Here is a 14,171-nt window from a genome sequence, read left to right as displayed (position 1 = left end):
ACACAAGAAGGAAATGGGTCCGGTGGACACCGCCCTGGCGAGGTGCCTCGCCAGCATCCAGACCCTCTTTATCTCCCAGCAGCCCCGAGTGCAGTGCTTCTCAACCGAGGGGACATTTCTGTGCCCACAACTGGGGGTGTCGCTGGCATCTAGAGGCCAGTGGTCTGCTAAACACCCGACAAGGTACAGACAAGTCCTCCAAACAGGAGTCATTTGGCCCCAAATGTCAATAGTCCCAAGGCCGAGAAATCCTGCTTGGGGGGTCTTCATGTTTACGGGGCGGGAACCTGAAGTCTTGGGAAGCTGCCTGGCATCCACGCTTAGACGCGCAGGCAGGGCGGGCTGTGCTCGGGATTTTGGTGCAGGATGGGTGGGTAGGAGCAGGATGAGGGAGGGCCAGGGCCGTCCTCCTCTTGCCCTAGCACACCTCTCCTCCTGTCCCACGCCCCAGAGGGGGCCGTGGGCTATGACCAGGAGGGCAACCCAGTGATGGTGGGCCGTCCCGGCCATCACTGATTTCAGGAGGGGTCTGTCCCCGTGCCCCGGCCTCCAGGTGTCACTAGAAGCATGACAAGACTGCCACACTCTTCGGAGTCACCTTTTCTGAAGAAACAGACAGATAGGAGGTCCCCAGCTCCTCTTTCTCCCAGGGCCCAGGTGTGGCCCCAGAGGAAGAGGAGGGAGCCGTTTCCCAGTTTCTAAAATTTCGGTGAATTTGGAGCTGGGCTGAGCCCGATTCTGGGAAGCCTGGAGTCTTCAGGGAGGGCACTGTCAAAGGAAAGAGCATGAGAGGGAGGGGCTTGTGACAAAGCAACCCTTCTCACTTCTGCTTTTAGATTTCAGAGCTGGCTGTCCTCTGGGGTGCGGCCTTTTAGCCTCCAGAGGAGCCTGCACTGGCCAAGCTGGTGCCCTGAGCCACTGCTTTGGGAGGCGATGGGGGTCCCCTCAGTCCTGCCCCCCCCTGCAGCCAGTGACCAGGCTGGCTGTCCATCCCACCGTCCTTGGGGCCACATGCTACTGTGGACAGCTCTGCTCTTCCTGGGTGAGTCAGGGTCCCAGGAGGGACTGAGAAGCAGGGGCAGGGGCCGGCAGGCCACCTTGGCTGGGGCCGAGCTTGGGAGAGGATGACGGGTGGCGTGGGAGGCATGTCAGGAAAATCAGGCTGATGGAGACCAAGCCCTGACACCCTGCTGGCCTTGGCAAACATCGCAGTGGCAGTTTGAGTTTTTTTAAAGTGTCTTTTGCCTAATCTCACTGGGCATCCAGGTCTCTGACACTCTGCCAGACCCGCATCAGAACCCGCTCCGAGGAAAGCCTAGTGACTGCCGCTCTCCTTCCTTAGAAATGTGTGTTTTCAGGAACTACACCTCAGGGGAAGGCCAGCGTGCTCCCAGACAGCAAGGGGAGGAAGCCCTAAGACACGTGGGGGCTGTGGCCATTCTCTGCACCCCTAAACCCCGCCAGGCAGCAGGCGGCCCTCTGACCTGGTCTCCTCTGAGCTGCACTGCGGCCTGCGGGACAGAGCTCCAGCTCCACCCTCCCGCCCTGCCCCTGGCCCCCTCCTCCTCTCCTCTCCTCTCCTCTCCTCTCCTCTCCTCTCCTCTCCTCTCCTCTCCTCTCCTCTCCTCTCCTCTCCTCTCCTCTCCTCTCCTCTCCTCTCCTCTCCTCTCCTCTCCTCTCCTCTCCTCTCCTCTCCTCTCCTCTCCTCTCCTCTCCTCTCCTCTCCTCTCCTCTCCTCTCCTCTCCTCTCCTCTCCTCCCCCCACCCCTGGGTCCCCCTGCAGCCAGGGCCAGGGTCCCTGCACTTTCTGCTTTTCGGATGCCACAGACGACCTTGCCCAGACACTGACTCACTGCCACATGCGGGCTCTGTTCTAGGGACTGGCCGGCCAGCACAGCCAGCCCTCCTGGCCTCCCTGCTCCCTGCCACCCGCCTGGCTACACTGGGTGAGCACAGGCGGTGCTCACGGCTGTTTGTGGGATGAAGGCATGCTGCTGACTTCCCTCCTTTCTCATCTCTCTCCCGCCCCTCTTCCTCTGTCCCTGGCCGGCCCCTCCTCACTGACCCCCCCGCCAACCCTGCGTGCTCCGGGCTTCAGCTTCCCAACCCCTGCTTCACCTGTGTCAAGTACAATTTCATATCTGCACCTGCTGCTGGGACACGGCTCAGGAAAAACATATTCAAGCTCCAACTGACTGCCTTCCCACAGACACTGTCTTCCCTCCTAACCTTTCCCTAGTCGCCCACCATTGCCCACACCCCATCATGTGCCATCTCTCATCCTGCCTCTTAAATCCCTCTCACGTCCCTTTCTTTTTTCTCTTCTCTTCTCTTCTCTTCTCTTCTCTTCTCTTCTCTTCTCTTCTCTTCTCTTCTCTTCTCTTCTCTTCTCTTCTCTTCTCTTCTCTTCTCTTCTCTTCTCTTCCCTTCCCTTCCCTTCTCCTCTTTTTTAATATACCTTTATTGATTTCAGAGAGAGGAAGGGAGAGGGAGAGAGAGAGATAGAAACATCAACGATGAGAGAGTCATTGATCGAGCCCGCAACCCGGGCGTGTGCCCTGACCGGGAATCGAACCCCGATCGCCTGGATCCTAGGTCGACGCTCAACCGCTGAGCCACGCCCGGCCGGGCCTCACGTCCCTTTCTATCATTACTACAACTTCGGGCTCTCCTGTCTTCCACCGAGAGTCAGTCACTCAGCGAATAATTTCCAGAGCATGGGCAACGAGATCAATGTGGCTACTGCCCTGTTTGAGCTTACATCCTACTGAGGGTGTAGCCACAGGGAACAAACATGGAGCCACGAGTATAGACTGGAAAAGGCCGCCAGGCGTCAACAGGATGCCTCGATAAGAAACCCTGCTGTGGGGAGGTCGGAGGGCAGCGTGATACAGTTTCCTGAGGAGCCGCGTATCAGCTGAGACTTTAAGCGAGATAAAGGTTCAGCCCTTGAGGATGCAGAGGGAGCAGGACAGAGCGGCCAGTCCAGCCAGTACAAAAGCCCAAGTTTGTGGCTCAGCGAGCTCCAGGAAGGGGGCTCGAGAGGGCTCAGGAGGTCAGGAGTGGCCTTATAGATACTGACGCTTTATTTTACGAGCAAAGGGAGGCCATTGGAAGCTTGTAAGCAGGGGCGATATTATCTAATTTGATGTTTAGCTTGTCCAATCTGTTGTCGGGGAGACAAAAGAGTGTGGGGGACAGTTAGGGAGCTGTGGGAGGCCGGCAGGGACGCAGGCTAGTGTGGCGGCCACAGGCACGGAGAGGCGGGCCCAGATCTAAGCTGGGTGGGGCCGGGGGGAGAATAGAAGAGACTGCAGTTTCCAGGCCAGAGAAAGGGGGTAGAAGGGGAGACAGGGAACAAGGAGACTGGGAGAGAAATGGGATGTGTTCCTCCACAGACCAAAGGACCTTTAGTGGACGGGGTGGGCAGAGAATGAAACAGTGATCAGAAGGAGACACGGGGGCAGGGAACAGAGAGAGACGTTTGAATTATACCAAGGGGGGAGGGTCAGGTGAGAGGTCTTTTTATGAAAGACACTGGAATGTACTTATGTTGATGAAAAAGATGCAGCTGAGGAGGAGACACGGGTGATACAGAAGAGAGAAGAAGTAGCAGAATCAAGGGGGTGGTTGGAGAGATGTCCCGGGGCCGAGGTGTGCGGGGCAGCTGCCAGGGAGGGTAGAGGAGCGGCAGGCCGAGGGCTGGGCTGGGGAGGTGAGAGATGCCCCTGAAGGGACTGGAGAGGACAGCACAGTCTGGGGAGAGAGGGAGATGTGAACATCCCCCCCAAGGGCAGCAGAGCCCGCACTAGAGAACAGTGTCGGGATGCAGCTCAGTGTCCTTGGCACTGTGGAGACCACAGGTCTGCAGAGCCACCAGCCTGCCTGCTCGTGCTAATTTCAGCAGAACAGGTACAGGCGTGAGCACAGGGTTGGGGACAGAGCAGGGCAAGGCTGTCTGGGGGATTTGCAAGGTGATTATTTACAGTGATGCATGACTTTGCTTTCTCTCCTACAGTTCCTGCAGCCGGGACCCCTGGTAAGTCCCTCCCCACCTCTCCCTCCCACTGCCCTCTTCCTCTGCTCCCAGACCACACCCAGGCAGAGCAGGCAGGGTAACTGCTCCTCGCCCTGCCTCTGCCTTCCCCTCGTCCCAGGAGCAGGGTGGTGCAGCAGGTGTGCAGGGCCTTCCGCCCTCTGTTCTTTGCTCTGACAGGCACAGATATTGTCACAGAAAATAACTCCTCCCTCTCTCTTAGTCTACTTCCTCTCTTCAAATGCAATCTCTTCAAACGAGCCCAGGCAATTTTAGGTTCAGCCATGTGTTGATAAAACCTCTACTTTGCATGTATCTGAGGGCCCTGGGGCCTGGACAGGAACAGAGAGAACCCAGGGGCTCGGTTATGTGAACTGTGCAGGGCGATTCTCACACTCCCAGGGCCTGAGCCGGGCTCCCTTCCCTGGGCCTGGCCTTTCTCCCTCTTTCCCTTTCCTGGGAGTGGGTGTGAGGACCGGTCTGCCCTAAGGGGTAAAGAAGGACATGCAGTCAGGACAGAAACCCGCACCTGACATCGTGCTGACCTCACCCCCCCACTCTCTTCATCCAGCTCCGGGGAGAGTTTACCCACTGAGTCCAACGCCCCTGTTTACAGGGGGGAAATGAGTCCCCACAAGGGTGTGTGTGTGTGGAGGGGTACCCTGGTGAGGTGAGCCTTTATGTCTATAGTGTGTGTGCTGTGCCCTAAACTTGCTCCTGGCCCTCACCTCTCCTGAGGAACGGTCAGGCTCCCTGTGGGGCCCTGGGCCCCGTGGGTACCTGAGAACCAGGCTTCAGCTGCAGACAGTTCTGGGCGGGCTCTGCTCTTGGTGTTAGCAGCAGGACCACAGGGGCTTCCCTGTATGAGATCCGGGGCTACTTGGCCGGGTTCCGGGGCTGCTTGGCCGGGTTCCTCTGCTCCTCTCTCTGCCCCTCAGCAGGTCTCCCAAAGGCCGTGGTGAGCCTCCAGCCCCCCTGGGTCAATGTGCTCGAGGAGGACAACGTGACTCTGAGCTGCCAGGGGGCCCACAGCCCTGGGGACCACTCCACCCTGTGGTTCCGTGATGGGACCCCCCTCCTGACCCAGGTCCAGCCCAGCTACAGCTTCAAGGCCAGCAGCAAAGACAGCGGGGACTACACGTGCCAGACCGGCCAGACCAGCCTCAGCGACCCTGTGCATCTGGATGTGACTTCCGGTCAGTGGAGGAGGCCGGGAGGGTCTGGAGGACGATGCTGTGGACTCTGCTGACCTGGCACAGGGCTTCTAGGAAAGGGGGTGGCTGTTTTCTGGGAAGCATGACTGTAAGCTGTTGGAAGTAGTTTCTGTCCAGTCATTTCCCCTCTCCCCCCACTCCTTTGCTTCTGTGTGGGTGCCTCGGACTATCTGAGGTTGTTTGGCCTCAGTCCTGATTGAGCAAGAAAGTGACAAGGCCACAGCCAGGCCACCAGGGGGTGAGAGAAGCAGAAGGGAACTCAACTTCACAGAATCCACTTTTCTGGCAGAGGCAGGAGCACAGCCGGGTCCCTGACCCAGACGTTACCAGCCATGGAAACAGGACAAGCTCCTTCCCCAAGTCTCAGTTTCCCCCTTTGCTCAGTAGGGGTACTGACCCCCCATAAGGCTCATTTTCCTGCCCCGCCCTCCATGCATTTCCAGTCCTGACACAGGCAGGCTCCACTCATGTTTGCTGACCCAATGGATGATCTCACACCGCTCCTGGCAAAGAGCAGTCTCCATGCAGAGCAGCTACAGCGACCTACCCTGAGGACAGCACCGCTCACCACCCAGTCCCCCTCCCTCAGCCCAAATAGTCCTCAGAAGTGCACAGCAGCCAGGCAGTGCTGCTCCCCCTGGGGAAGGGGAGGAGTAGAGGGGACCCACTGAGACAGGCAAGTCTCCACCAAGGGCTACGCCAGGCCATGGGACCAGCACATGAGATGGATGCCCTCCTGGAGGACTGGGTCAGAGCACCAGCCTTGGGGCCCTGGGGCCACCAGAAGTCCAGCCAGCGCAGGGGCAGCTCATAGGTCGCTGTGTGCCCAGCAAGCAGGTGCTGCCCTCTTGCTCTAGGGGTGCTGCCCTCTTGCTCTAGGGGTGCTGCCCTCTTGCTCTAGGGGTGCTGCCCTCTTGTTCACTCCCAGCAGCAGGAAGCGAGCTTAGCTCCCCAGCAGCAGCAGACCACTACCACCCAGGTGTCTGCCCCACCCCACTGGCCACCAGCTCCTCAGCTGGCCGGACCCAGGGCGGGACTTTCTCAGCACGTTCACTCTGACCCAGTCCGTGGTACTGGGACCAGCACCTCCCCAGTCCCAGGCCCACATATACCTAAGGCCACAGCTGGGAAACTGACGGCAGGTAAACCTGACCCTGAGCCTCCCAACACACCCTGATGCCTACGGGTTGGTGGCTGCTGTCCAGCAGTTTCGTGGAGCCCACGCTTACGCAGGGCAGGTGAAGAACTCGGCTGTGAGCAGCCGCCACGCCCAAGGATCCACTGAGAAGGCCATTGCCCTGTCTTTACCTCCTCCGTCTCTACCCTTCCTAGGCCTCTCACCAGGCCCTTGCTGTGGCTCAGCTTCCTCTGGGGCCTCAGGCCAGTCCCTCAGCCTCAGTCAAGCTAAGGGAGGCAATGGTAATAGCACCCCACGGTCCACGAGTCCAGGGGGCGGTGGCCAGCACCTGGGCGTTTTGGTCGGTTGCCTTCCTGGGGGGGGGGGGGTTGGTAGCTGTCCTGGGAATGGCACAGGAGAGCTGGAGCCCGAGCCTGAAGCCCACAGTGACTGTGAGCGCAGCAGGCGGCAGGCCGCAGTAGGACCCTGACACAGGCTGCTACACCTGCCCCACCCACATGCAGGCCCAGCCCCACCCCCACTTAGCCACAGCAGCAACCAGCCTCAGGAGAAGCAGGTGGAGCTCCAGCAGCAGGTGCCCCTACGGCCCGCAGGGGCTCCAGCACAGCCAGTCCCAGTACTGACAACGCTGGCTGTCCCTCTGCCACCACTGCTGGGTCCCTGTTGCCTTCTACGTGCAGTCTCTGCAGCTGCTGGGCAAACCCAGGTGGTGGCTCTGAGACAGCAGGCTGAGTCCGAGGAGGCGAGACCTTGGGTTCAGTGCTCGTTGCCCAGGTACTTCCAGCAGCTGGAGAGAAAGCTGGGCCAGTGCCCAGCAGGGGTGCTAACACCCCCAGCAGTGAACGGCAGCTGTGCTCCTGCCTTTGAGCACTGCCCCCTGCATTAGCCACAGTGCACACAAATGGGTGACTCAAACCCCCACAGCCCACTGGGAAGCCCCAACTGTCACCCACATCACTGAAGGCTTTTGTAACCAAGAAGAAGCAGAACCAGAGTGAGAAGCTGCTACAGAAGAGGCTGGGACAAGCTGAGTGAGAATTGGTCAGGAGCCCATGGGAGGAGCCACCTGTCTGCCAAGCAGACAACTCTTGTGTCCCAAACTGTGAGCAGTTTCGTGCCTCTGAGAGTTCTGTTCTGTGAGGTGCACCAGGAGGGACAAGATGGTGTGTGGCCACCAGATCTGGTTGAAGAGGAAAAAATGAGAGTGTTTCAAGAAGCCAGCTGTGCTCCCCAACCAGGGACCCTGCCACAGCTGGCGTTGCCTGTGTAACGAACTCCAGCTCTCTAGGGACAGGCAGAGCCGGGCTTGAGGAACGTGCCCTGGTGAACCTCCATAGGGCTGTGCCAACACTCGAACTACATGGCATTAACCCCGTGTCCCCTCCAGTCATCCTGGCCACGGAGTGTAGAGGAGGCATGTGTGTTTATTGCTTCTCTACAAGGCTCCCGGGATACTCATGGAAAGACCCTTTTATTACTAAACGAAGAACATGTCACGAGTGCCATGGACATGGAGCTGGCCCTGCCCCCAAGATCTGCACCAAGAGAAGCATCCTCAAGGAAACCTAAGGTGGCCCTTCGCACAAACCAGACTAAGGCAGACACGCCCACTGTCCAGGTGATAGCCTGGTGGCAGCAGACTGTGGAGGGATTTCCCAGACAAGGCAAGAGGGCCAAGAACTGGCTGCTGGTGCTACAGGTGGCAGCTTTGACGTTTCTCTGGCTTCTACTCTATTTTAAGAAATCTTTACAATTTTCAGTCTGTCCACCTGCCCTAACCGGATCTTGATAAAAGAGGTAGTCTGGGGGACCAGGACTGCTCTGCCTCACCTGGAGTGGAGTCCACCAGGGTCTCAATTCTCTAGGACAGGGAACATGCAGTGTGCTAAGGCAAGAAGAGGTGGGGCACAGGTGTGTCCCCGGTGGGAGAGGCAGGGTCTTCTAGCTTGTGTGACACAAGTAGTAAGAGCTGGTCCCCCCCCCCCCAGTTCCCTTTGCATTGTCCCAAGTGGTGGTGACCCTGAGTTTTCTCTCTGTTGTCACTCCCTCCTGCACCCTGGTTGGCTCACCAGCCGGTGCAGCCTCGGGCAGGGGCTGAGGGCTTGACTGGCATGCGTGTGGCTGCTGTCATTCTCTGCCCCCCTTCACCCTTCCCATTTCTCTGTTGTCTTCTACCCAGCCTTCCTTTTCAATTCCAACCCTGCTTTGTCCTAGAGCTTTGGGAAAAAGCAGTGCTGAACTCAGGACTCTAAGGGCCCTCCTTCGGCTCATTCCCTGTACAACAAAAACATTAAATATTTTTTTCTTCCTCAGTAAAAGGATGAAAATTGGGAAATTACACGGCAGACTAATGACTCACACATGACACTGACAAAGACCCCCTGAGGGGAGTTAGCTTATCTGGTGAATGTTAGGGAATGTGGAGCTTCAGACAAAGACCTCCTGAGGGAAACCCCACATTCCCTAACATTTACCAGATAAGCTAACCTTTGTTGGATGTCCACAAGTTCCCCAAAGACACACCTCTCCTAGGTCAGATTGGTCACTCCCTCCTGCCCTGAGGGGGCTGCAGTCCCCTTCTCCCAGGACAGGGAAGGGCATCTACAATGTGCCAGGAGTTATAGCTGTGCAGTGTCATTATGTCCATTTTCTCAGATGAGAAAACCAAGCCTCAGAAGTTAAATGACTTGCCCAAGGTTACAGAGGTCGTATATGAGGGAGCCAGAGAGAGACCAGGAGGTCTGATTTCAGACTTCAGCTCTTCCTTCCACACATCACGACCCACCAGTCAGGATGGCCTGGGTCTCAGAGGTGAGTCAGACCTCCTGGGTCTTCTGTTCTCCTGTGTCTTTCAGCCTGGCTGCTGCTCCAGACCCCTCACCTGGTGTTCCAGGAGGGAGACACCATTGTGCTGAGGTGCCACAGCTGGAAGAACTGGCGTCTGTACAAGATTACATTCTTCCAGGATGAAAAACCCAAGTGGTTTTCCCATGCAAATTCCAGCTTCTTCATCCCACAAGCAAACGTCAGTCACAGCGGCGAGTACCACTGCTCGGGATTCATAGGGCAGATGTCACACTCATCACGGCCTGTGAGCATCACTGTCCAAGGTGCGAACCCTGTCCAGGTGGAAGGAGGTGAGACGAGGGGATTACAGTTAGGACTAAGGTCACATGGGCATCCATGGAGAGCTGAGAAGTGCCACAGCAGCAAAACTGACCTTTGGGGCACAGAGAAAAGATATGGGGCCCTTTCTCAGCATTGGCCAGTGGCCAGAAGTATGGGCCAGAGCTTGGAGCCCTCAGCTTCCAGATGAAGAAGCTCCCGGTACCTAGGACAGCAGCAGAGTGGACCTCCTCTATGGGTGCAGGGGTTCCCTAAGCTCCTGGACACTCCTGAGGACTGAAGTTCTCATGTTCTGCCCATCCCTCTCGAGGGTGTGGCCTGTGCCTGACAACTCGCTGCACTGGTGGATGCCGTGGCGGTGCTTCCACCATGGGGGGCTTCAGGAGCCCCTCCCCACTACCTCTGCAGTACACCTTAGGTTAATGGGCATACCTGGGGATGGGGAGACACAAGTCTAGCCGCAGGAACCCTGAGCATGTGAGGCTGGTGAAGGAAGTGAGTGCTACCCTTGTGAGTGGCTCAAACAGAGCAGCTGCAGGGGACCAGCACCGGGCACAGCATCGGGGATGGGAGGGACAGGGAGCACATTGCCTGTCCTGAGATCTGTCTTCCCCAGTGTCCAGCTCGAGCAAAGCCTTCCTGATTGTGACCACGGTTGTGGCTGTGGTTGCTGGCGTTGTTGCTGTGGCTGGTGTGGCTGCCGTGGTGGCTTGGGTCTGCTTCAGGCGACACCAAAGTCCAGGTTTGTGGCTTTTCTTGGTTTCTTTTGTTATTGGCTCCTACTTGGTCAAGGCCCTAAAACATTGCCAGAGCCCTTCTCTTTGGGCAGAGAATCCTCAGTGTTCAAACATAGCCCACGTTTTAGATAGTCATTCATTTGCTGAACAGACTTGCTTACGTGTGGAGCTCCACGCTAGACACCGTGGACAACACCCAAACAAAGAAGCCCAGTGTGTGCCCTCAAGGAGCTCACAGGATTGCAGGCAGGGAGGACAGATCATTATGATTAGACAGGATAAGAGCAATGACAGAGAAATGCAGAGGCCATGGTAGGGGCACAGAAGAGCCCACGGAACCCGCTTGGGGTGGGACCTTAGAGATGCTTTCTTGGGAGGCCCACGTATGGGAGGCCGGACTGCCTGCAATCAAGTTTCAGCTCCAGATCTCACCAGCTGTGTGACCTTGGCTGAGCTCCTCAACTTCCCTGTGCTTCAGCTTCTTCGTCTGGAAAAGAGGACACTAAAGGAAGCTACCTCCTAGGGGTGTTACAAGGATGACGAGGCTGAAGCTCTTACAACAGTGGCCACTGTGTAGTAAACAGCTGCTGTCATTATGGGGGAGGTGATGCTTGAGGGTGGCAGTTAGCCAGGCAAAGAGGGCTGGCGAGCGATCCAGGCACCGGCCATGGAGATGAGGACCAGTATGGCCAGGATGGGCTGGGAGGGGCGTGCATAGGATGTTGTGGAAGCCGTGTCCTGCTGAAGCTGTGCCCTGCAAGGCAGAAGAAAAGGAGAGAGGAAGGGAGCAGAAAAATGGGCAGGGGCAGGTCATGGACCATGCAGGCACCCAGCACAGTACCTATCACCCACTGGATGCTCAATAAATGTGTGTTCACTAACCAACCAGCTGAAGAACTTCAACTCTGGGGAAGCAGCTCTTCCCCTCAGTACTAATTGATGCAAAGAGCTGAGGGAGAGGGAAGGTGCCTAAGAATCTAATGAGCAAATCATCACAATTCATCACATTGAAAAGCTAGGAAAGACTTAGAGCCACTGACAAAGAGAAAACTGCTAATAGCACACCAAGCACTTTGCAGGTTCACAGCCAGGGCCTTAGTTACTTACCTAAGTAAATAAGGAGACTCGGCGTCTGCCGGGAGGGAGAAAGTGGTGCTTTTTAAGGGCAGAGCAAGGCCAAGGAAGAAGCAATGAGTGGCCTCTCCCAGCGTCCAGGAGCCCCATGGTTAGCTTGACCAGCCCTCTTGCAGTCTGGGACATTTCCTGGCAGGGAGGTGGGGAGTGGGGAGAGGAGGCTGCATCTCAGTGCCAAAGGGTTGGTGTGGGTCTTAACCCAGTCCTAACTCTGGTCCTTGGTCCTGAGGACTCAGGCCCCATCCCATAATCTACTAACCTCCTGTGTGCCCCTCCTAACCCTCCCAGGAACCCCTAAGAACAGGGAAATGGGAGAGACCCTACCTGAGGAACCAGGTGAGTGCAGCCCCCCTGGGGGCACCTGCTGCCCCACCTGGGGCTGCCAGATGAATTGGAGTGAGAAGTGGCTTGCCTGAGTTCAGCAGGGCACACAGGAGAGGGAGGGGGTGGAGAGGAGGGCAGGGGCTCAAATTGCTTGGTCAGCTCTGAGACTAACTCCTGGGCCTAAAGAGGACCTTGCTGGAGATGAGGCGAGGAACACCTGCCCCAGACAGAGGCAAAAATTCTCCAGTGTGGGAATTCCCGGGACTAGGAATGCTGGGAAATTTCCAGGGCAGGAAATGAAAGACAGCTGGTCTTCCTGGGGAGCTTTGGTGGAGTCTGCACAGGACAGGGGTTAGAAGATGCCAGATGGAGGCAAATAGGATTGGGGTAGGATTCTAAGAGGGAAGGAGGCCTGGGGGACAACCTGGACTCGTTGAGGAGTCTGTCTCTGTGGAGTGATGGCGTTTGGGTGGTCGGGCTTGGCTCTCAGAGGAATACAAGAAAGTTCTGGGGCTCTAGGGGTGTTCCTGGGCTTCGTGGGCAAAGCTCGGTCCTAGGTTTACTGCCTGTGGGATGCCTGAGTCCTGTCTCCATCAGGCAGTGGAGCCTTTAGCCAGTAGTGCTCCCACGTGGGCTCAGTCACCTCACTGAGGAAACGATCCCCTCCAGGTCTGACACTCTGAGAGCCAGTGGCTGTCTGGTCCCCAGCCCAGGTGGGACCGTGGGAATGAGGTTCCAGGAGACCTCCTGACCATTGTCAGACCCAGAGCATGAAGGCACCAAGACAGCAGGATCAGGCAGAAAGAGATCCTCGGGGACTCCCTCGATGGCCAGGGTGTGACTCAGAGCAGAACAACGGATTTGAGAGCTTGAGCGAGCGGTGCTGTCCAGCTGTGCTTTGAGCAGACCCTGTGTCCTTTGCCATTCTCAGTGGGGTACGGGCCAGAGCCTGCACCAGGTCCAAACCAGGCCCAGAATGAAGCCCGGACACCATGGACTGGCTGTTCCAATGTGTGGCTCTGTCTCCACTGGTGTAAATGTGTTTCACAAGGCATTTATTTCACAGCCAGGACTGGGGCTCAGGCTGGGGCTGCCCAAAAGTTGTGGCCAGGTTGCTGGGAATGTCGAGGTGCCATTAGAGGGAGCATGCAGGATGGGGAGGACACGGCCCCATTGTCTCAGACCCTCCCCTGCTGCTGCGGGCTCTGAGGCCACTCCCACTGGCAGAGGGGCGAGGCAGCTGGCTGGGCTCTGCTGTGCGCTGGCTCGCTCGCTCCATTCCTTCTTCCCTCCCTCCTTGTGCTTGCTCTTTCCTTTCATTCGTGGAGCCACCAGATTCCTCAGAGTTCTAACAAGGATGCATCTCATCAGCCCAATGTGGCCACGAGTGTTCTCTCTCTGAAGCCCGTGGCTGCACAGATCCAGACATGGCCTCAGTCCGATGCTGCCCCCCCCCCCGCCCCTCCCCAGGGTCTCAGACCCAGAGGCTAACTGCTTCGCCGCTAGGAAATCTCCGCAGCTCTGAAAGGAGTGAGGCACAAATGCCTGCCTCCCTTAGCCAGCGCGCCCCGGGGCCGCGTGCCGGGGTGAGGGAGGGCGGTGGGCGAAGCCCCATGGACTCAGGTCTGCTTTGGCCTTGGGTGGGCAGTTGCAGCACGCAGTAGGCCCCTCTGGCAGCGGGGCCCTGGCTGACCTGTTTTTTTTTGCCCACAGCCAACATCACCAATGCCGAAGAGGCTGCCAAAGTGGAGGTGAGCCACCCAGCCATTGCCTGCCCCTCGCCCTCCTCCCTTGCCTCTTGCAGCTTCTCCGTGGGTCCCATTGCTCCTCTACTTTCTCTAGGCTGAGAATACAATCACCTACTCCCTCCTTCTGCACCCTGAAGCTCCAGAGGAAGACACAGGGCCCTCGGATTACCAGAACTTGTAGTCGTGGGGACACGGGGACGAGAGCCAGACAGGCCAGGATCCTGAATCCCCTCAGGGCGGATGAGCGGGCCCTGCAGTTCCAGAGAAGGAGGGCTCCCCGGGGTTATCAGCCTGACCGCCAAGACGCCTGTTCCGACAGCCACAGATAGAGTGGCCCCAAAGGACAGGCCGTATTGACCCCTGTGCCTCCGCACGTCTCACCGTCACCGTCCTCTGTCCTGCGTCCACGCAGCCAACAAAACTTGCTTTTATTAAGAGATTGTAGCAACATGGGAAATGCTTATGTTACAGGTTACACGTGGAAGATTTTATAAATACATATCTCAGAAATGTGGAAACAGAGTAACACATGCCAACATATTAAAGTGGCTCTTTCAGGGTGGTGGAATTTGGGATGCGCTTTTCCTTTCTTTTTCTATACAGATCATGTATTGCTTTTATAATAAACATTATAAAACAACATTCCCTTTACCTTTTTAAATTTTTTTACCCCTCACCCAAGGATATGTTTTTATGGATTTTGAGAAAAAGAGA

General features: G+C 57.1%; 1 protein-coding gene across 6 annotated transcripts; it reads left to right on the top strand.

The window, feature by feature from the left end:
* Positions 1 to 835: 835 nt before the first annotated feature.
* FCGR2B (Fc gamma receptor IIb) lies at positions 836 to 14,090 on the top strand. 6 transcript variants are annotated; one of them, XM_081120546.1, is made up of 8 exons: positions 836 to 1,042; positions 4,019 to 4,039; positions 4,975 to 5,232; positions 9,244 to 9,525; positions 10,131 to 10,256; positions 11,674 to 11,721; positions 13,423 to 13,460; positions 13,552 to 14,090. In XM_081120546.1, the coding sequence occupies exons 1-8, from the start codon at positions 934 to 936 to the stop codon at positions 13,636 to 13,638; spliced, it is 969 nt and encodes a 322-aa protein (XP_080976672.1). In that variant the 5' UTR covers positions 836 to 933; the 3' UTR covers positions 13,639 to 14,090. The 6 variants fall into 6 exon arrangements, with proteins under 6 accessions (XP_080976672.1, XP_080976671.1, XP_080976669.1 ...); XM_081120542.1 differs by having other exon boundaries at positions 851 to 1,042; positions 4,978 to 5,232; positions 9,244 to 9,498; XM_081120541.1 differs by having other exon boundaries at positions 856 to 1,042; positions 9,244 to 9,498.
* Positions 14,091 to 14,171: the final 81 nt, after the last annotated feature.

The sequence above is a fragment of the Miniopterus schreibersii genome (genome assembly GCF_964146895.1).
Source record: "Miniopterus schreibersii genome assembly, chromosome: 19".
NCBI classification, from domain to species: domain Eukaryota; kingdom Metazoa; phylum Chordata; class Mammalia; order Chiroptera; family Miniopteridae; genus Miniopterus; species Miniopterus schreibersii.
The sequence above is the reverse complement of the archived record's forward strand: the minus strand, read 5'-3'. Positions and strand labels throughout refer to the sequence as shown.